Raw genomic sequence first — 22,955 nt, 5'->3', positions numbered from 1 at the left:
AAAAAGTGAAAACTGGTAAATAAACTGAATCCTTGTGCAAAGAAAAATAAAATATAGATGCATACATTAAAAACATCTTATAACCTTTAGCTCTCAGCCAGCAAGTACTTTGAAAATACATTCATTAAAATTGACATAATTCTGGAACACAACTGAAAAGCAAAACTGCCCTTCCACCATTGTTCAAATGCTGCAGTTTCCTGAGGAGAGGTCATAAAACCTCCCACCCCTAAAGAATGCTGATACTTTGCATTCTTTTCATGTAAGAAGAAAGAGGACTAGAGAGATAATAGGAGAAAAAATGTGTTAGCCTTATACCCTTGAGCTGTGATGAAATACCAGTCTACTTACATTTAATTATGTTCAGTTTATAACAAAGCATTCAGCAGAAAACATCAATAAGAATGTTGACACACCGAGACTCTTTCTAATAAGAATGAAGAATTATAGTTGGAAATCTGGCATCTAGAATTCAACTGAAAAGGGATTTTGCTGTTTAGTAATTAGTTTTCTCTGTAACATAAAGTAGTGTTTCTAAAGGAAAATTATTGGGTAGATTTACAATTGAGCTATGTGCTCAGATCAGTTCAAAGATTAAAAAATTACTACATTACTCTAGACAAAGACACATTTGGACTAAATATACACCACAATATATAATTTCTTGTCCTCTGTAACTTAATTCTGTGTTCTCTGTAAGAAACACAAATAAATAATGCATAGCATAAAGACCAGAACGTTGCAATTGATATATTTACTGCAAAGTTAACAGAAATCTTAGGTCTGAAACTAAGGCACTAAGGCTTTTCCAGGAGAAAAAGTGTCTTTTAGAATAGGTCTGACTACATTGGAAGGATAAAGGAGGGTCAGGTAAAGCCTGTGTCAGGTACTGTTGCTGTAGGGAGCTGAGTATCAACTTCACTTGTGTCTTAGGAGTGGCTGCTTGTGCCTAAGCTCCAAGAGATCCCCCCATCAGGTACTGAAAGGTGCTGACCTATGATGAGCTTGTATTAATGGCAGCACTTCAGCACCTGTAGCAGTCAACCCGACAGTCTTAAAAGGTTATTTTTTAGAAGCTGGGGCCAACTATCCATGTACTTGGGTACATGCAAAATTCCCTCTGAAGCCAACAACATTTCTATGAAAGAATAGAAAGAACCTGAAGATACTGAAATCAATGAAGTTTGGTGTCATTTACCATGGTATCTCACTTGAAATATGGAAATATGGACATGTGAAATATGGACACTAAGCAACTATCAGTTCTGTAATGAGTGCTTACTGCAAAGCTTGTTAGTCAGCCAGGTTCTCAGTTTCCATTCAAACCACAAAACCCCCACATTCTGATGTCAACTGCTGTCAGAAATAAAATGTACAAAAAACCCCACCAAATCCAATATGCTTGGAAACACTAAGAATTTAAATTAGATTGACTTTTCTTCATTTTCACTTCTGAACCAACATTAATTCTTTCCTTTATTGAAATAGCACAGCTTCCACAGGTTCAAATCAGTTGCAATCTCAAAGACAGAATGGGATGGGAAACAGAGGAACAGAGGAGTGGGTAAGACACACTTGCCAACCACACCACCTAATTCTCTTGAGCCTCATTTGGTATGTATGCCCACCAATAGCTCCCAAGAGCAACCATAGTCCCCATTCACACTGATTCTGAAGCTGCAATGTAAGTCAAAAAACGTAAGAGAGTCTGCACACTTATGCTCATGTGGAGGGAAGTCTTATTGTCTACAGAGACAGAAGAACAAGATCCTCTCTAACCGGGCAGCAATATGCCCATTACCAATCATGCCAAAATACAGTTTCTTTGCTAAGTCCCACAGAGAGAGAGAGACAACAGTGCCTCGTGGGGCCTGGCTTCTGTTTTTATCTCTGCTACTAATTTGGCTTTGGCAACTTATTTTTACCTCTCTGTACTTTCATTTACCCATTATAAGGCAGTGGATAATGAAAATTATGGCCTTTATGCATAATATTGAGCTCTTTGGATAAAAACCTCCAAAGGACGACTTTTACTTTCCCTGTTGCAGCAGGTATATCCCTCCCTCTCCATCTCCCTTCCTACTTTCCTTCTTTTTTTGTTTTTCCATCTCTTTCTTCTTCCCTTCTTCCTGCATTTCTTCTATTGAATCTATAAATTGCTTTATTAATCTTCCATATCAGAATACTTCTGTAGCAGTATCACTGTGAGTTGTGTTCTAAGGCAGAACTGCATTGCACTGCATTGGAGGAAGAATGAACAGTGATATTTTGCAAGGCTAAGTCTCTGGAAACTCACAGAGGTTTATTCCCTTTATTTTGCTTTATTTGCCTTTTAGTTTATAGTGGTGAAGACATTTATAAAGACTTTAATGAAAAGTAATAAATTTTAGCTTAATGTGAGGCTGCATTGCAATGGTGGTTTCCATTTGGGTTTTTCTTAGAGGCAGAATTCTCCCATGAAGTAAATATAAATTTTTACTTCAGCTATATGGCCAATAACAACCTGTGACTGTCCTTGAAAGAAAAGAAACATACAACAAATTATGTCACTCTAGCATGCACCATGTCTAAAACTTAACACTTATTGCAAATGGGAGGAGCAAATGTAAAAAGTAGTCATTGCAGCTAACTACTAACAGAAAAACAGAAGACTTTTGTGAAAAGGGGCATACAGAACAACTTCTTAATTTTCTACAAGCCTCCTGAATTTGATTTATATCTCAGCAGTAATCCATCATACTGAGAAATTGCTTTTCATGCTGATTCAATATTTGATAACTGCTCAGAAATCTGAGCATTTCTTTCTGAAAACATCGTCATTCCATCTTTCTCATAAGATAGACCTATAGTATACTTTTTAACAGAAATACTTCCAAGGAAATCTAATAAAACTCTAGGAAAAAATAGCATTTGAATTTTACAATTACACTGTGATTCAATTCAGTAACTTTTACCACTCAACAAATTTAGCTTGCCCCAGTGGGAACTTACTCTAATTCTAAAGAAAAAAAAATGAATTATATAGGTTTTCCTGGAAAACTGAATTAGTAAATCAAGTGAGGAAATAAATTTGTGTTCCTTGACAGAGTAACAGGGCAGATCGGGTAACAATATGGAATGAATCAAATCATCAAGATACGGAGAAATCAGCAAACATTGGCAACCCAAGCAACTTTAATGAGTGAATACAACAACAGTTAGTAAGAGAAGGGTGGAAAATTGTTATTAAAGCACGTTACTCCTTGTCCCAGACTTGTTTGCTTGTTTTCTTACAAAAACTGTTTTTCCAGGTCTGCACATTACAAGAAAATCACCTTTTTGGATGGTGGCCCACACAATCTCTGAATATTTCCAAGCAAACGATAGTTCTTAAAGCCAGCATCCTTTCCTCAATCTGGCATAGCAGTGGACAGAACTGAAACAACACTATCTGGCTTTTGCTAAAAGCTTTACATATTTCCACATAAGTAGAAAAGCAAGTCACCCATCTCGTGACTGCATCAGACTAAGCCCATTCTTTTAATAAAAATCTGCAAACTCAAAAAGTCAAAATGAAGGATTAAATTCCCTAGTAAACCCTTTGATTTGTTTTATATTTTCTCAGAAACTATCATGCCACCCTAAAAATGTCACAAAGGATTGGAAGTATTTGGAGAACTGATATTTTTATTAACTGGCAGGGGGGAAAAAGGAAGAAGGAAAAAAAAATTAGCTTCTCTGTGGCTTTTAATCTTTAAAAATAGCAAAATATTAAAACATGTAGTTGAAATAAAACAGCCAACATTTCAAAACAACTGATTGTTTTTAAGCAAAACCTTTTTGGATGCATTATCAAAATTGACTGATAGTTTTCATTGACTTGATGGTTATCCATAAATTTGGCAACACCCAATTATTATTATCTGAGACAGTATTGTCTACCCTATAGCCTAAATACAGAGCAGTTTATCATGTTTCCCAGGATTTACAGCATGCATGTGCATATGTGTGCTGGAAATGACAGCAGAAATTGTGTGGCAGAACATTTAGCTGCCTTTTAAGTGCTGAGTGATCCTAGGTTGCACTATTATAATTTCCCATTGACTTGAACCCAGAAATTGATTTTCTATATGTGTCAGTATTTTCAGAAAGAACACAAAACTTTGCTGCAGGCCTCGAGTGAAAGCACCAAAATTGCGGCCACCTGTTAAGCACTGTCTATGTTCAAAATAGACATAAATGGTGTCCTAATCATAGTTCAACAGACTGTTTATTTTTAAAATAGATTACTTACTGAACATACTTGGGGCTATAGAAAACAAAAAATAAGAACCTAGTATTACTGTCAAAAGTGCTGTGAAGGCCTGACTGCCACTGAAAGTAGTTCTTCAATGCATGCTTGCACATACTTCCCTAACTAACACTTCAAGTTTGTGGGTTTTAGGGGTTTTTTTGCTGGGTTTTTTTTGTCTGTTTTTTGTTTGGTTGGTTGGTTAGTTTTGGTTTGTTTTGGTTTTTTTTTTCCCTTAACTTAGCCTTTAGGATCTGTAAAGGACTTTTTTCCTATTTTTGGTTGGGCTTTTTTTTTTTTTTTTTTTAATTCAGGAGTTTTTGCCTGCACCATCACCACAAAAGACATAGCTTCCTTCTGCTTGTTATTTTAGGTAAAATTAGTAGTAGCTGGAGAGTACTCTTTCTTGGCTATGCAGCATAATGTCACAGACACTTGAGACATCTATTATGAGCTCTTACCCATGAATTGAAGAAGTGTGCAGTGGAATCCTCCACAAAAATGCTTATATTCTAAAACATCCAGCAGTCTTCAAAACACGTTAAAACATGAAATATTCTAAGCAACCTGATTTTACTTATTCTTCCCTCAGTGTGCTGCTACATTTGAGTGCCCTGTCCTGTGATGCTGTCATTCACTTGTTTTCCAGTAGGGACTTGTCTTTGCTACAATCTCTGGGGAAAGTGTGTCAGCACCAGGCGGGGCTGATTTGGCAAAGGAAGTGACTCTACAGCCAACTTTTTGTAACATCTCTGCCTGTTTTCCGCTGAAGTTTCCCACTGTTACTGCCATTTGTGCATGCTGCTACAAACAACGGGCCTGCTGGAAATGACTAAGTGACTGAAAAATCCTGGCATTTTCTGCCTGTCATTAAGAATGCCTCTGTATTTCTTGTACATTGGCATAACTGAGAAGGATGTTGTTCACCCTGAAGAAAAGGAGGGTCAGGGGAGATCTTATTGCTTGCTACAACTACCTGTGAAAAGAGGTTGTAGTGAGGTGGGTGCCAGTCTCTTTTTCCAGTTAACAAGTGACAGAACAAAAGGAAATGGCCATAAGTTGTGACAGGAGAGGTTTTGATTGGATACTAGGAAAAGTGTCTTCATGGAGAGGGTTGTAAAGGATCGGAACAGATTGCCCAGGGTCAACTATGTTCACCATTAAACCATGTCCTCAAGTGCCATATCCACACATTTTTTGAACACTTCCAGGGTGATGCTAGGTTGATGGTCTAACTTGATGATCTTAAGGGTCTTTTCCAACCTTAATGATTCTATGGTTCTATGATTGCTACTAATATTACGACACCACTACTAGTTAGGGAAATGCATGTTTCCTTACATCTGCCAAAGAAACCACAACTCTGTTTCACAAAATTGAAGTTGCACTCACAAACTTTACAACATCATCTCATTTAGGTGCTAGATTTTACAAATCTCAATTTATTTATTTATTTTTAAATTTGTGATTTTTGTCTCCTTTTTTTTTTGCTTTTCTTGCAACATTTTAAAACCAGAAATTGAGTAAATATCTGAAATTGAAAATCTGTCCTATGGTATCATACTGACACTTCATAATTCTTCTGCAAGCATAGAAACTTAGCTTTTGCACAGGCTCCTGTCACTTCAAGAAGGCAGTAATTATATGCACTGACAAGTATAGAGAGGTCAGTCTGCAAAGCAGTGAAGATCCTTCCCTCTCCCTCCCACAAGCCTGATCCTCTGTGTGCTTGCTCCTGCCTGACCTACCTTCAGCCCTGCCTCCCTTCCCCCTGGGCTCCTCATCCTCATCTCACCCATCAGTCCTGGCTTCCACTTCACTGTCTGAGGAAAAATATTTGTTTCCTTCTACTGCAGCACTTGCCTTGCTTCACAATTCTCATGTCACCTCTCGATCACTCTCTACTCAACTTTTTGATCTCATCTCCTTGTCTACTTAGGCCAATTCCTCCTGTTTCTCACTTTCTGTTTCAATCTCTTTTCCCCTCTTCCAGTCCTTGCTCCTTCTGCACTGGAATGGTTTGCGTTGAGATCCCAGCTTCCAAACGCAACACACAGCTGCATTTGCAGGAAGCACTCTGTTTCAGCCTTGTGTCTCTGACATACTCAGGATAGATATTGTATTTTAGCTGTGAAGCCACAGTGAGCCTTCATGCAAATGCTTGTGTTAATGGCAATATGCGAAGTCCCATAACGTTAAGACATGTTGCTGGCTTTCACAAGAGCAGCCAAAACACATCTTTGATGTAATACTTCCTCCCAGTTCATCCTCACGTACCAAATCTTTGCACTGAAATATGAAATTATTACTGATTGTTAGAGAAAAAAATATACACCTGTGGGCATTCTAATGTCATAAAGCACATTTTCTTTAATTTTTTACCTATAACATTTGGTTTAGATGAAACCTGCAACAGCAAAAATTTCTATCACCTCTGGTAACCAGTACAGCAAAATCCAAACCAAACATATATGGGAAAACCAAGAAAAACTGAAAATGTAATACTTTAATTCGAGTTCAGAGGACAGTAGACAAAAAAAATCATTAAAATCTCCATTTAGGAGGTAATTCTATGCCAGAAAAAAATCTTATCTGGATAGAGTTTGACAGAGACTAGAAAGGGAACTAGAGTAATTTGTGTCAGGCTACACAGAAGGTGATAGAGCTGAAAATACAACATCAGACTCTAAAGTGCTGCATGTGTAAGAAATTAAAGTGACCCAGCAGCAAAATGTAAGAACTTAGTTACAATGTTTGTGCAACATTTGTTAAATCTAGCTGTTAAGGATACCATGACGTGATTATATTTTGGACTGCTGCAAAAAAATCCCCCAAACTTGTATTTACTCATCACATATATTTTGGCAATGGTAACACACTTGTAACAAAGAGTGATAGCAAATAATTAAAATATTATTATATTATTTTCCCTCTAAAAAATGTGTGATGAAATATTTCTACACCACTTTGGCAGAGGGGGGACAGGGGGGCATTCAACTTCTGAACATTGTACACTCATCTTCTGGGGGACTTGCTTTCTTATATCAAATTATAAAAGAAAATCAGAATGGCCTGTATGGTTTACACTTTGCTGCTAATGTAATTTATTCAAATATCATGTTCTATGCCTTTCCATGTGACTTGGAAAACATAACTGAAGCATTTGAAAAATTTTCTTAAAACGATGTGAATCAGCACTGTGATTTCAAACAAAGGTAATGAGATCTGAAGGACAGGCAGGGTTGGCACTTATTGGGGTTTTAACCCCAGCTGGCAAATAAACATCACACAGCTGTTTGCTCACCCTCCCCTGGTGGGATAGAAGGTAGAATGAGAAGAGTAAAAGTGAGAAATCTCGTGGACTGAGATAAAGACAGTTTATCAGGGAAAGCAAAGCCGCACACACAAACAAAGCAAAAGAAGGAATTCATTCACCACTTCCCACAGTCACAGGTGTTCAGCCATCCCCAGGAAAACAGGGCTCCTTCACGTGTAACGGTGATTTGGGAAGACAAATGCTGTAACTCCAAACATACCCCCTTCCTCCTCCTTTCCCTGGCTAAAAATGCTGAGCATGATGACATATGGTATGAAATATCTCTTGGGTCAGTTGGGGTCAGCTGTCCCGGCTATGTCCTCTCCCAACTCCCGAGTGACTACCCATTCTCCTCGCTGGTGGGGTGAGGCAAGCAGAAAAGGCCTTGGCGCTGTGTGAGCTCTGCTCAGCAATAGCTAAAACATCCCTGTGTTATCCACGCTGTTTCCAGCACAAACCCAAAACACGGCTCCATACCAGTCGCTGTAAAGACAATTAACTCTACCCCAGCCAAAACCAGCACAGCGCTCTCTTCACACACATGCCACTTCACACCTATGTAGTTTGGCAGGACGCAAAAAGCGCAAGGTGTGAACAAGCCAGTTAGTCGCTAATGACGGGTATTATTTGAAGCGCCACAAGCAGCCGACTCACAATCACGCTGTTGACCGCCTGTGCCACTTTCCTTCGGCAATTAAAATAACGAGGGTGTATAACCCCGTAAGATGGCACACGCCGCACCCGCCTGGGGCGGGCCCGGCGCGGCCGCGCTGGGGCGGTGGCGGCACCGCCCCTCGGGGGGCGCGTCCTGGCGGCGGCCACGTTGACAGAGCGGGAGTGGGGCCGCGCCGTGCCGGGCACTGAGGGCGATCCGGGCGCTGGCCGTGCTCGCTGTGCCGTGTCGGGGTGCGGGTTCGCGGTGCGGGAACGGCGCCGCTGCCACAGTAAAAATGTCTTCGCCTCCCAAAGAGAAAGCAGAGACGCGGGCCGGACACCCTCCTGCTGGTACTGCCGTCGGTTCCCGTCTCTCCGCTCTTTCTCTTCCCACGCCGGGGGCCGGGCCGGGGGGGGGCCGTGGCGGCCGCGGGCTGGCGGGGCCGAGCGCCTCCGGGAGAGCCCGGCCGGGCGCAGTTCCCCGCGGAGCCACCGCCCTGTGCGCTCCGGTGCCGCCCGGGGCTGAGCAGGGCGAGGTTGGCCTCGGGCGGGTCCTGCCGCCGGCGGTGCCGAACAGCCCCGGGGGGTTCCGTATCTCCCTGCTGCCCGGGCGCCGTCGCCCGGAGCGACGTGTGGTGGCGGCGCTCTGGCCGCGGGAGGTGTGCTGCGGGATCCAGGTGGGATGGGATCCTGAGCCCTGCTGGTCATCGGCGCTCCCTGCCCTCCGGTAGACTTCCCGTTGACGCGGCGACGCTCCCTGCCCTGTCTCTCCCGGAGGAGCTCTCTGGTTGTGGACAGACCCTCATCGGGTGTGTGCAGCTTGGCGTCTCCGGGCTCCCACCCGGCAGACTACGTTGTCTTCCACCGGCATCCCGCCCTCGAAAGGCGGGGGAGGCCTGCGGAACCACCGCCTGGGGCTGGCGATGGTGGGAAGAGGAACGGGAACGGAGCAGTCTGGGCCACGGAGACGATGTTTCAACAGCACAAACTGAGTGCGAGCAGACGCACTGCAAACTAGTAGTACTGTAGTAGTACGCTGTGCATCCATTTTGCCTGTGGGCGTCACGGTGTGAGTGCCAGAGCAGGCTGCGCGCTCCTGGCTGCAATTCTGGAGGCTGGCAGGGTAGGAAACAAGTAAAGCTGCTTATGAACTGCCCAGCAAAGGAGCTCTGTCGCGTTCCATCCCGCTGCTGCGTGCTCATGGGAGAGCAGGTGGTCAGGGTAGGAGCTGTGTGTCACATTCAGTGGGACACTCATCTGCTGCCGTCCGTGGACGGCAGCTCCTCTCTGGCGAGTTTTTTTTTTAAGTGTTTCAGTAGCAACTTGAAATTCTAAATTCACAGGTGGTAAGTTTTATAGTCACATCAATTGATGAGATTTAAAGCTGAATTTGTGAACAGTTGTTGAACCCTTATTGAATTCTACTCTTTTTATAATGAGGACCTGCGATTCCTCTAAACAGATATTAGAAGTGAGAAAAAATGGCTTTGCTTTGCATGGCAAATACAGTTCAGCAGTTAAGCCAATCTCTTGGCCAAGCAGAGTCATCCCAATCCTGCAGCCTCCCTTGTCATGGCATTAGCTTTGACCTGACTTCCTGTTGAGCTGCTTCAGGGAACCAAACCAAAGCATCTTTCCCAATGTTGACAGCTTTTGTTGCCATAGCTCTTGAGCTGGCTTACCTTGAGGTACACGTCAACTTCAGAGTGAAGGGATCATTAAGACCTTACATTGGTTTAGCTTTGTCTCCCAGCTACACTGTCGATGGCATATATTTTCATTTAGATGCCTTGTGACTGTATTTTCTGATGTCGTTGCATGTTTGAGAGTGTTGCTTCAAAACCTGTCTTTTGAAACGGGTGACATTTTTAAAAGACCTGAAGTGAGCCTCTGCACAGGAAACTAGTGATGCACAGTGCAAAAGCACGACTGGAGTACCGTACAGGCTTCCTTTGCTGAGTATTTCAGTTTATTTTTTCTGTGTAAAATGTGCCCACATATGAACTGAAGAACTTTTTCAGCCTTTTAAGATCATTGGCATCCCCGTTATTTTTTGTGTGTGTGTGTAAGCATGCACCAGTTGAGCTTTGGAAGGAAGGGGATTACTGAGTCTGTCTTTGAGGTTAGAAAAAACAACTAACACTATGTACAGTATCTTCAGGAAGAAGCTAACTTCCAGGATGCTTCTGCAAGAAGGTGGTTCTAAGCCGTCTGGCAGAGGAAAGTGGCCCTGTGTTCTTTTAACGCTTGGAAAATCCACAATAAATGTGCTGACTAGCAACAGTTTTTATATTTAGTGTCTGAAGCTGGGTTTTAATCCTCTATATCAAGCTGATTTAGATCCTTGAATATTAAAACAATGCAATAGGTCAGTCTGTAAGCAAGTTTTAATAAAATGAAAGTAAAAGATTTTTTACAGAAATAAATACAGGTGGAATTGTGTTCATCAATAACAAGGAAAGTTCCTAGCAAAGATGTGAATAAGGTATCTCCTTCGATAAATGGCTTAAAGGCTCAGGTTTTGCTGCATACAGTTGTATAAAGAGCCCTACCTGTAATTACAGATGTCTTACCCCACTGAGTATGAATTTGACACATAAAAGTTAGTAAGGATTAGCATCATCAAGTTAAAAGCAAAATTGGCAAATCTGTTGTTTTTCATGTGCACTGTTGGCCCTCAGTTACTGACTGCGTGCAGTCTGTTTGTTGGCTCCCTTTCTGCATTGATCTTTCACATATGGGGGGAAAAAAAAGCACTTGAAAAGACAAAGGGTAATGAAATGGAAAGAAACCTCAAGACCTCAGGCTCCTAACAGGGTGTATGAAGTGACTTTGGACTTCTTTCTGAAATTTAAGAGGGCCTTAACTTAATCTTTATTAAATATCTGTCTGTCATTGAGATCAAATGCACCTGCACGTAATACGTTTCTGAGTAGGTTTGTACAGTCCCTCTAAAGAGGTGTGCTTAATTATGCTTTTAGCTGTTCATTTCTTCTGGTAGATACTGTGGAGGGACAAAGCAAGGTGGTTGTGTTAATAGTTTATTTATGAAGCTTTACAGTAGATTCATGAAAGTAGTTATGTGCTTTTTCCTGCACTAAAAAAAATATAGCTCTGAGCCAAGATTTCTATGAAATGAAGGTATATAATAACTCTTACCTCTGTTCTCACTTTGTTGGACACTAATGTATGCTCCCTTAATCTTGCACAAGGGCATATTTTGTGTTTCCCTTTTCATCCATCTTATCATTGTAATGGAATCTGTTATTACACAGTACATAAGAAATAAATTTTCATGTTAATATTGAATACCATACTCGAGGAAAAGGGGAACCTTCTAAAACTCTTGGTTATAATCTGGATTTCTAGAAGTTCCTCCCCAGATGCTGTGACCAACGGGCTATTTAGGGGAAACCTGCACTGTGAGCGAGCTGGGGCCAGTGCCATCGCTGATCTATAGTGCTTCTCTAGGTACTTGGTACTTGCTCCAACTCAGTGGGTTTTATTTCAGAATTCAGTCTCAGAGACTGGGAAGAGTCTGAAATAAGCACAACAGTGGGGGGAGGAGAAGAAAAAGTAGAGTGCATTCCCACTCTAGATTGAAGGAGTAGTCATACCATTAAGAGGACCACAGGCTGGCATTCACAGAGCAGACAAGGTAGTCCTGTGTGACTCTCAAGGGGGAAAAAACATGACATGGTAATTAAAATCCAAAACTTGTCTCATATCCAGCAGTGAGACAAACAGACTTGTTGCTCTTCTCAGAGCATGCTGGCAGATGATCTCTTCTTTATTTCACACTTCAGAGACTGGTTGTCTCTTGGCTGTCACCACCCCGGGGAGCTGTTCCCGGTCCCCTCTTGCCTTAGCACAGGTCCCTCCTAAGCTCTCCTCTTGCTCTTTTGCACAGGAGCTGCTTTCTTCCTAATACCAACATATTGTTGTTGACACCGTCCACTTCTGGGCACTGATTTCTGACAGCGTTCTGAAAGGTGGTTTATCATTTACTTAGTTCCTTTCTCTGCAGGATTTATTACAAGGAAATCTGAGCTCTTTTAAGGGTGATTTTTAAATGACAAATCACCATGGTAAGCATCTGCCAAATTGTGTAGTAAATGCTAGGCAAGTACGCAATAGATGAATCCTCATAACTCCCAAGAAATTTTCCCAAATGGAGTGAGTTTTTCTTTAGCTTGGTGGACATAATCATAATTTTTTCTCTCTGTCTCTCTCCAACGTAGTGTAGATTAGTTGAAACCTTTTGAAAAGGAAGGTGAGTTTTGCTGCAAGAGTACTTTATCTTCTTAAGCTAAATCTCTTGAAACTAGATTAGGTATGAGCATGCTGTGTCATGGGTGGCAGAAATGTACATCAGCTATATGTACAGAATGCTGATCTAATTATTTCACTTTTGGTCTCAGAAATACACATGATTATGGCAGTTGTTTGCTGGATTCTTCTTTTGGCTTCCCAGGTCTGCACAGTAACCTCAGATTACTAAGTATTATTAATTATGCACCGAATTACTTTAAGGTGTCTATACTATTCCTGCTGATATTAGTTCAAAAAATCAGATTATAAAAAATATTAAGTTGCTGCATTACTCAGTCACTGTTATGCCTTTTAGTTATCTGGTTATTTGCTTTTTAATCCCTGTTAATTCTTCATACAGACAAATCTGAACATGTTAGCTGCATATCTTTTCCAGTGACAGATAAAGAGAAAACAAGTGGCTGGTGGCCTGATGATATACAATATGAGAAGAGAGAGATTTTAGACCACCTAAATTAGCACTAAATCTTCAGGTACTGATTTTTTTACTTTTCTACGAGATGGTGAAGGACATGGAGATGTGTGTATTGTTCAGAGGTGCCATTTGTAACTCTGACAGATGTTGCTGTGGAGACAGCATCTTCCACAAAAAGTAATTTGAAATAAATAATAACTGATTGTGCAATGATGTTAAATATAGACATTAATTCAAATTATTAATTTGTAAATTAAGATCAATAAAACATACCAATCACTTTCATTAACTGAGATATTAAAAGAAGACAGCACTTGGCAGAACTCTTGGTGTTTGCTTTTGCAAACAAACTGAAATTCCTAAGGAGCTTGAATCAAGAAAAATTAATTGGAATTTTAACTTTGCTTCACTTTAGGCAACAAAAAATATAGCTTTTAAACTGCCTCTCCTTCCTTGTCCCATGTGAAACATTTCTCACCTATTGAAGTATAAGTTTTATGCTGGAGACAGAACACAAAATGATTAGTGATCTGGGTTTAGGGGTTGTTTTTTTTGATGCATGGTAAGAGGACACAATTTTGATAGGTTTTGAAAGATATTTCTTTAGGTTTGTCTGTTGATTGCCTAACTTTACTTAATGACCTTTATTGAATCAGAAGTTTGCCTTTCAAATATCATAAAAAGCTTAAAATCTCTTTTTAAAAAGCAGGGCCAAAGAGCTGTCACTTTCTCCTAGGGCAGGTCAATTTCTCTTTCCTGATTGCCTTCACACAGGCTGTAGAATTTAAGCGCAGTGTTGTCCTTTCCATTGCTGTCCTGGTTAAGAATTGAGCACTAGACCTGTGCCTAGGTTTCAGGGATTAGCACTGAACTACTGTGAGGTGCCCTAATCCCTCTGTGGCTGGACACAGGAGGGCTGTCAGAAGTACAGCTTCCCTCAGCCATGCTGGCAAGGGCTTCAGCTTCTTCCGATGGCTGCTCTGGCATCCTGCTCACTCCAGCTGTGACATCTCTGCCGAGTCTGACTAAGGCTTGCTCTGTCAAGGCAATGTGAAACACAAACCAGCGGGTCTGTAGATGGTTTTATTGACTTCTGACCACTACAGTGGTTTTCTTATGGGGTTGCTGATGGCAGTGTAACCCATCCAGTTAGCTAATGAGATGCATCATCTTGTCCTGTGCTGTCCTGTAAGCGTGTGTAGCAGTGGTTGAAGAAAAAAAAGTACACTGTTGAAACAGAAAGCAGATCAAGAGCAGCCTGCCTGTTGCTCTGCTTCGTAGCTGCAGTGTTAAGCCTGGCTTGGTTCCTGTTTTGTATTGCGATTTGGAGTGGATAAGTGATGAACATAAGTGGATTTGCTTTCACTTCTTGCTTTGTGTTTCAAAGGGATGCTTTCACATTTGCATCATTTCTAAAACTAAATGATGCAAGCATTTGAAATGTTATAAATGCTAATATGTTTTACAAAACAAAAAGCTCCATTCTAAATGCAAGTTAACGGTCCTTCTAAGCTTTCCTTTCTGTTACACTATTTGTAAAGTACTTTTTGTATAAATACTATTATTATAGATGTACTTTTTTAACTTGAAATGACAAGTAAGTTTCTTTGACCCTTCTTGTTCTATCGGAGTATTTAACATTCATGTTTGTGGCCTTTTGTGCAAGTCATTGCCTCAGTTTCTTCTTTGGACTGCTGCAAGTTAGTAGGAGGTGGAGGGGGAGTTAAAACAGCGTTGAGTTTTCTGAAATGACATTGAAAGCAGATGATAAAATGACCTGCAGCTTCTCAGGATAAGCAAAGATGGCATGATGTAAAAGAGAATGGCAGATGTGGTCCTGAAGTAGCTGTTCCTCAGGCTTGCTGCTTTTTTACACTTCAGGCCCCTTTTTCAAACTGTGATTACCATTAAACTACTCTGTAAAGTATCAGAAAGCAAGTGGGGAGGGTCATGCTTATAACTTTCTTCTTATGGTATTTTGACTGAGGTTTGTTTTGTCTGTTTAATTTTCATTCCAGTGAAAGCTGGTGGGATGCGGATTGTGCAGAAACACCCACACAATTCTGATGCCAAAGAAGAAAAAGATAAGGATGACCAAGACTGGGAAACCAGCAGGTGAGCACTTTGATTTGGTGCATGTGCTACAGTGAATTTTCATGACCTTGAGCCTTATCACCAGTTTGCTTTCCTTGTGAATAGCAAACCAAAGATACAGTTGGTTTTGTATCATAAAACAGTAGCAAGTTAGACACTCCTTCAAGAGAATTGGAGAATTTGGGAATTTTCACATCGCTGAGCCTCTTTTAAATGATCCTGCCAGGTAAGAGAAGATTGGAGAAAAAAGTACAGTTAAAATAAAACCTCAGCTTTCCTAAAATGTCTGAATTCAGACTGTGGAGAAGCACATTTGGACATAAGCATTACGCTGTCAATTCATATGAGATGGTCTTGCTGTGTGCTGGGTGATTCCTTTTACCCTTTAGCCCCTATCCTTTCTCTGTGAGATATTTGACAATATGGTGCTTTTGAAAAGACAAGTAAAAATAAATGATGTTAATATTATCTGGTTTTATTTTAGATGGGAATCTATCAGTTTTGGTGGTGGCAAATACTAAGACAGCACTTACTTAGCAGTTTTAAGTAGATTTATTGGATTACTGCTGTTTAGAAAGCAGGGAGGTTCAATGAACTGTTGCGGTATTTCTGTTCCTACAAAAGCCACCTAGTTTTGTGCTGCTTTCCTTGGCTAGATGTTTTTCTTTGTAGCCAGAACTATATTTACTTGAAATGTTTATCTACTAACTTACTGCCTGGGATTGTTCTTGGTATTTGCTCAACTTAAAAAAACCCTGAGATCTGTTCTTGTGCTTTGGTAAGTAGACTGACTTATATTTATTTTACATGTAGAACAATGGCATTGTGACAATGTCTGTGTAAATAAGAACAAAGATGTTTGTTTACTAAATCACAACTGGAATAGGAAACACCTTTGTAAGAAGAGAAAGGTAATTTTAATTAATATATTCAAATATAATGTAGGAAAATGATACTTTATGTCCTTTCTTCATCAATCAAGTTGGTCATCTTGTAATTCTGCTCAGTGGCATGTAAGTTGAAAGAGTCTGTACTGCAATCAAGTTTTGACTTAAGTAAGAAATAGTGTCTTGGGGTCAGTTTAAACTTTGCTTGGGGATACATCATTTTATTTAAGGTGTGGCTGTGGTGGGTTGACCTTGACTGTACAACAGGTGTCCATCAAGCTGCTCTATTACTCCCCTACTCAGCAGGATGAGGAGGGAGGAAACAAGATGGAAAAAAACCCATGGGTCAAGACAAAGACAGTTTAATAAAGCAAAAGCAAAGCCCATGTTGCACAAAAGCAAAGGAAAACAAAATATTTATTCACTATGTCCTTTCAGCAGATGATGTCCACCACTTCCTGGGTAACGTAGTGATTGCTCTGGAAGAAAACATGGTAATAATGAATGCTCCCTCTCTCCTCCTCGTCCTTTCTCCCAGCTTTTATTGCTGAGCAGATGGTATGGAATATCCCTTCGGTCAGTTAGGGTCGACTGTCCTGACTGTGTCCCCTCCCAAGATATTGCCCACCCATAGCCTGCTGGTGAGAGGGTAGTGTTGGAGAGGCAGCCTAGGTGCTGTGGAAGCACTGCTCAGCAGTGGCCAAAACACTCGTGTGTTGTCAGCACCTTTCCAGCTACCAGTGCAAAGCACAACACAGAAAGGGCTGCTATGGTGAGAATTAACCACCTCACCCAGACCCAGCACAGCATTATGTACCTTCTTATTCTTATCTTTTCTTGGCATGCTAGCCTCATGGTGAGGGTGCCTGATTAGGATCCAAATGAGAAGACTTCTTGTATCTGTTCACAGATCTAAGCCTCTGTTACGATATAGCACATGCTTTATTCCTTTCTTGGAGAGAGATTATGTTTCCCTCTCTCACTCAAATAGTGCGGGGAAAAGTTAAAATTTAATCTTGATATTTGTGGCTGTGTTTGCTGTAGCAGGTGCTGTGGCACAATAGAAGCCCATTTGTGGGCGTAAACGGTGCTGAGGACCTTATGTTCATACTGTGTGTGTTTTGGAGATAAATTAGTTTGGTTGTCTGGACTGAAGGACCAGTCCTAGCTGGCATGTGTTAGGTGTCTCCTTGGTCTATGTGTTCCGCTTTAGCATTATCTTCAGGGAAACCAGGTGAACTGGCCTGAGACCAATCCACAATGTGAAACAAAGCCTGGGCAACAGAATGATTGGGAGAGGGGTGCGCTCCTGATCTGTAGATGCTAGCAAAGACACACTGTATCTTAGTATTGTAAAGCATGTCTGTGAGCAAATTTTATGCTGTTATGGCAGAGGAGATAGTTTAATGAGCTCTAGAGCTGCCTTATTAACTAGAGAATAGTTAATAGTTAGAGTTACACATCATAAAATCCATTCCTTTGTCTACTTGATCAGTTGATTGTCAAAATATGTACTTAGAGTGTGCTCTTTGCTTTGGTTTTTATGTGGAGGATACATTGTTGGTCTGTATTAGGCACTTGTGCATACAGTTTTCTCCAGCCTGTATATTAATACAGAAAGCACTGGGCTAAACTATTTTATTTCTTTGATCTAATCCTCTTTAAAAAGAAAGCAGCAGGGGGACATAAGGAGCATCGTTAGGTGGGAACCAACATGAGTTATAATACAAAACAGTAAGTTGTAAACCAACTTGAGAGAAGTTGTTTTCCTGATAGAACAGGAACCTTTTGTGTATATAAGGGAAAGGGTTTAACGTGCCTGTTGTAGGCTCCTGCTCTGGTGGCAGTACAAGCTATAGATGTGAGCGAGAAGGTATTTAGCCAAAGACAGAATAAGCAAACTTCACAGGCCACAGTATATGAAGTTGTTGTTGTTGTTAGTCAAAATTAAATTATGTTTGCAGCATGTCAACTGCTTTTATGCTGGAAGGTGCAGTCCCCCGGAGTTTGTGTCCATTCCTGGTGATTCACATCGCCCTTTGAATATCCTTTGATTTCTGATGCTGGTGGAGACTGGTTTATCAGGAGATGGGGATGGGTTTGTCAGGAGAGGAGAAGTGAGCATTCTGTTCTGCTTTCTCCAGCACCAACGTATTTGTGGGGCTTTGCTAGCTGGTATTTTATGTCCCTTTGCTAAGCAGATGTGGAGACATCTGTGTTTTTAGCTTTCCGCTCTCATGTTTTTAGTCTTTGCCATTTTAAGGTAGTATTGTTGATATGATGCAATCTCTACTCCCTATTGCATTTGAAGTTAAAAAGAGCAAACAGCCCTTCAGGAAATCTGTATCAGGTGATATGGCCAGCTGACAATGATGTAGGAGAAAAGAATAAAACAGAAGAGTAATTTGTTTGTGAAGAGGGAGGGTAGAATGACTGAGTCATTATTTTAATCTCATTGCAGGCTTACTCGAGGACAGATTAGTGGAACTGAGAGTAAATGGAAGCAGAAGAATTCAGTCTCTCCCAGGGTTCTCTGGAAATTCTGAGAGCACATGTGCTCCCCGTGATGGCACAAATCCGAGCAGTTGCTCAGCAAGAAGGCTTTCGGCTAGGGTTCACAGAAATATTTGTGGGTTCAGAGACAGCATTGTTTTTGCAGCCTGGTTGCAGAAAAAGTTGTTTTGTCAATGTTTCTATCTAGTCTTAAAGTAAACAAAGCTGATACAGGTGAACACCCCTGACATAGCTACCTGTGCTGTGATAAAGGTGACTTTAACATCCACTAGTTATATCTTCTTTGACATTTATTTTTCTCAGTTGTTTAGCAACTTTTAGCTCATTTCATGAAGTGATAGGGAGACTTGTCATAATGGTGATTTGTGATCACTTAAAACAGGATGTGGTAAGACAATTTTATACAAATTTAAACCTTTCCTGCGAGGCAGTTCTCAGCCTTGAGTGGTAGAAATAATTTTATGTGTCTGGTATAAATAGAGTTTTACTTAAAGAGGAATGGCTGGATATGATTATATGGAGAAGACCTGATGAAAGAAGGGAGAAGTTGCATTGTTTGGTTTAGGTGAACTAAAGACGTGGCATCTCCAAAAGCCAGTGGCACCCCTTTGGTCAAGATGTCAGTAGTAAACTAGACTGTGAGGTGGGTTTCAAGACAAGAGTGACTTTGATCAGCCAGTTGGAGATAGGATACTGGCTGGATGACTTCTAGACTGATCCATTACTGATTTTCTTATGTTTTTGTAATTGCTTATCACTTCTGTTGATTTGGATTTTTTTATATGGTTGCAGTTTTTATTGATTGAAAGTCATACTGATTGCTGCCAGAAGGAGTTTTTTTGTGGTGCTAGAGGAAGGTGAAACTTATAATTAGAAGTATGGTTATGAATCAGAATCATCATTTTTCAGGACTGTATGTTGTCATAGAAATTATTTGGAATAACTAGGCTACTCATAGTCTTGGGCTCTATTAAAAGCCCATTAATGCATGTTTAACTGAGATTTGCAGTATCATGTGCATTCCTGAGCCAGCATCTGACTCTTGACGTAATAAATACTCCTGAAAGACAGATAATTTGAAGTGAGAGCTGCTTGTTCAGTTTTGCACAAGAGATTCATTAATTGTCATTCTGGGATCTCAAGAAGAAGGAACTGTAATTATCTATCAGCATCAGGATATAAAAAAAACCATTTAAAGCAAATATCAGGCTTATTTTTAACAAACAGGGTAAACTGCAAAGGCTTTTATGTTTAAAGACTTTCATGCTCTTTTGTTATATTTCTGAAACAAAGTGGGTAATTACAGTGATTTAACTACTCAATATAAATTCACTGGAGTGGTTTCTCTATATATGTAAATTGTATGTGGTTTGTGTCTTAAACTTACCTGGAGATTGTGAACCACCATTATGTTTGACTTACCCATCAGCTCTAGAAAGAATAAAGTATGCAGCCTGGATTTTAATTCAGTTTACAATGTGTGCTTTAGTTATATTCACTGGGTGAAAGAAAAAGAAAAAAAATGAGAGGGTAATTTAGAATGTGGTGACTCAAAAGCAAAATCATGCTAATGAAGCATATGGGTGCTCATATGTCAAAGAGCTGCTCTTGGTACTTAGTTACATGGTGAGAGAGGAGTTGCTGAAAGCCCCCGATATCCTTTAGCTTAGTGTTACTTGTTAAGTCTGAATATGATAGTTAAGCTGAACCTCCTTTTTTCTTTTGTAAGTGCAGTGGAAATCTCAAATTTGTCTGCAGATACATGCTTTCTTTAAGAGTAAATTTGTTTTTCCTTTCCCTCACTTTGCTCTGTTGCAACTGACAAGAAATAAGCTGCAGGCATTATTTCCATTTTTCATTTGCCACTGCAGATTCTGCTGTCACTAAAACGTGTTTGATTTTTTGCCTCGTAAGGACCCTTGTTGACCAAACTTCTGTCAGAGTTTAAAAAATATAAAGTGGATTATATAATTAAGCTATTAGAGAAGGTTTGTATGTTTGTTTACACCCTGAATATGGAAATACTTGAAACTAGTTCTACTCATTGTATTTTACCCTATTGTTCTGGTTATTTTAGCTGGAGCAGAAACTGTAGAGTCAGAGTTCTGACCCTTTAACTTGGGAATAACTACTCTTCAGCACAGCTAGGATCTGGGAAGTGATGTCTAGTGTTCAGCTTGCTTGCGCTCAAAGAAGTAGTTTCCACCGTGGTAGGTAGTCTGATGATGTAGAGTCAACAGGTGTTTCACAGAGGGAAATCTTAAGAGTTCTAAGTAAAAAAAGAAAAAAGAAAAAAAAATTACAGCTTGTTGAACATGTAAACCAAACCCCTGCGAACAGGTAGCATTATACTTCCATAAATACTCAGAGTGAACAGCCCATTAATGTTTCTCCCATGTAGTTCACCAACATAAAGCTGAAAAAGACCTAGCTACCTCTGTTCATGCATCTGTAAAACCAAACTACTGGAAATGTAAGCTGGCATTGACTCAGCATGGTGAATATTTAAGGTTAAAAGGAAGAGGCGGGTCAGGGCAGATAGACTGCTACATCTTCTGCTTAAGTTTTTGGAGAGGAAATGTGCAACTTTGGTGGATAGAGGAACAACTGAGTCTCCCCTTCTGGCAACAGAGCCGCTTAAGTGTTGGCTTCTTGCGCTATTGTGTCAGAGGTTCAGGTAGCTCTGAAAGAGTGAACTGATACTCTACAAACATCTGTCATCAACATACAGATCCTCTTCCTTGACGGAATTCAAATTTCTCTCACTGTATTTCTAAACCGCCTTCCCTTCCCCAACCCCCCCACTCTTTGGAGCCTAATTCTGTTACCTCTATGAACTGATACGGCTTTGCACAGAGATATGTTCACAGACAATGTATTGTCATTTTACACTTGATATATAAAAACTGTAACTTGATTATATGTGTGGATATAATGGATACGAATCAAAAATTTTTATTCCTGTCCTTGGCCTTTGAGCTCTCATTACTCAGGTGCGGAGCTTTGGAAGCAATTGGGCTGTTTAAAAAAAAAAAAAAGGCAACTATATTTTTATAATATTATTAAGAAGAATAGTGAACATAGTGCAGTAAGGGAAATAGCCTCCTACCTTCTCCAAAACATCTCTATTTTCCGAAAAGATTCTCTGCTTAGGGCTTGTTGGTTTTTTTTCCCCTTCCTCCTTCTTATATTTATTATTTTGGATTTGAATTCACTTAACAGTTAAGGGAGTGGCTTCTTAATGGTGCCACACTCTTCTCCTTTACATAAGTAGCATTGCCTTCAATGCATTTTTCCGCTTTATTATTCATCTTTGTGTCTTAATCATTTGCATAGAGTTTTTATGATTAGCAGATACTCAACTCTGCTAAAGTTTATATGTGCACAATTTGTTTAGTTATAAAACCCGAAAGTAATATTGGCCATTTTCATGTGATTTTCAGGACAATACCTTCTGCAGGTGACCAGTTACATGGAGAAGCAGCAAAGTAATTGCTGTGACCAGTGTTGAACCCTATCAAATGCCTATGCAGTTATAGACTTAACTGTATGGAGAGAGAATAGAATGTGTAATACTGATTTTTAAATGCAGAACTACTGTAAAGCAAGAAAATAGGCTGTGAATATCTCCATTTAAGTACTGAAAAGATCTGTGAATGTAGGGAATGGAGAAGAAGCTAGGCAAGATTATGAATGAAGCATTCTCATACAGAAAGATATGAGAGTCTTCTGAAAGACTGTTTCTTGCTTCCAATATTTCTTGATGATTGAAGCTGTAAGTTGATAAATCCATCAGTGTAAGTGCCAGTTATGACATTATATGGATAGCTCTTTTCATATTCCTGAAGTACTGTGTGCATGTGTGAAAGAACTAAAAAAGATCTGATATTTCTCCCCCTCAAAGTGAATAGGAGATACGCCATCCAGCTCAGCAAGAGCCAAGTTCAGTCCCAAAGAAACATATGCTGTCTTATGAAATTAGCTGGAAAGCTGAGATGAATTGTCAGCCAAGATGGTGTAAGAAAAAAGATTTTAAAAGAATGAAAGTCTTTAATTTGTATTCTGTGTCATGAGGAAGGTGAGAAAATCTTAGTCATATGTGAGAGAAAAATGAATGGCAAGTAGTATCTTCCAAGTGGCACAGCTTAGTTAGCACAGCATTTCACATCAGTACAGAAAAGTAAATTATCTTAAACTAATAGCCTGTGTGGTAGGATTTTACTTAGTTCTTTTCTTTTGGTATCTTTCTGAAGTATTGGAATATGCATGGAATGAAGGTCACTATGCCAGTCTGGAGGCACATACAGCATTGAAACAGATATTACACAGGCATTATAAAGCACAAAAATTTCCAAACTCAGAAGTATAGTCCAGTCCATTTCACTATGCCAACTAAGCCTGAATCTCTATTATTTAGGTGTTCGGCAATGCTGAGAGTATTTTTAAAGCTAAAGGTATGAATTTTTACTAGAA

At 40.1% G+C, this 22,955-nt stretch overlaps 1 protein-coding gene and 1 long non-coding RNA gene across 2 annotated transcripts in view; both read left to right on the top strand.

The window, feature by feature from the left end:
• The first annotated feature begins 8,421 nt into the window (after window positions 1-8,421).
• Window positions 8,422-22,955, top strand: part of DAP (death associated protein) — a 51,881-nt gene continuing 37,347 nt past the window's right edge. Inside the window, exons 1-2 of the mRNA XM_027681402.1 lie at window positions 8,422-8,591; window positions 15,006-15,102. Of these exons, the coding sequence (XP_027537203.1) occupies window positions 8,537-8,591; window positions 15,006-15,102 (152 nt within the window). The 5' untranslated portion in view covers window positions 8,422-8,536. The remainder of the gene's footprint in view (window positions 8,592-15,005; window positions 15,103-22,955) is intronic.
• LOC113966545 lies at window positions 16,413-19,996 on the top strand. The gene is made up of 2 exons (XR_003533868.1): window positions 16,413-16,526; window positions 18,430-19,996. It is a non-coding gene; the product is annotated as an uncharacterized LOC113966545 (long non-coding RNA).

The sequence above is a fragment of the Neopelma chrysocephalum genome, unplaced genomic scaffold, assembly GCF_003984885.1.
Source record: "Neopelma chrysocephalum unplaced genomic scaffold, ASM398488v2 Primary Assembly neopelma1_22b, whole genome shotgun sequence".
Classification (NCBI taxonomy): domain Eukaryota; kingdom Metazoa; phylum Chordata; class Aves; order Passeriformes; family Pipridae; genus Neopelma; species Neopelma chrysocephalum.
Note: the sequence above shows the minus strand (reverse complement) of the source record. Positions and strands in the feature narration are given on the sequence as shown.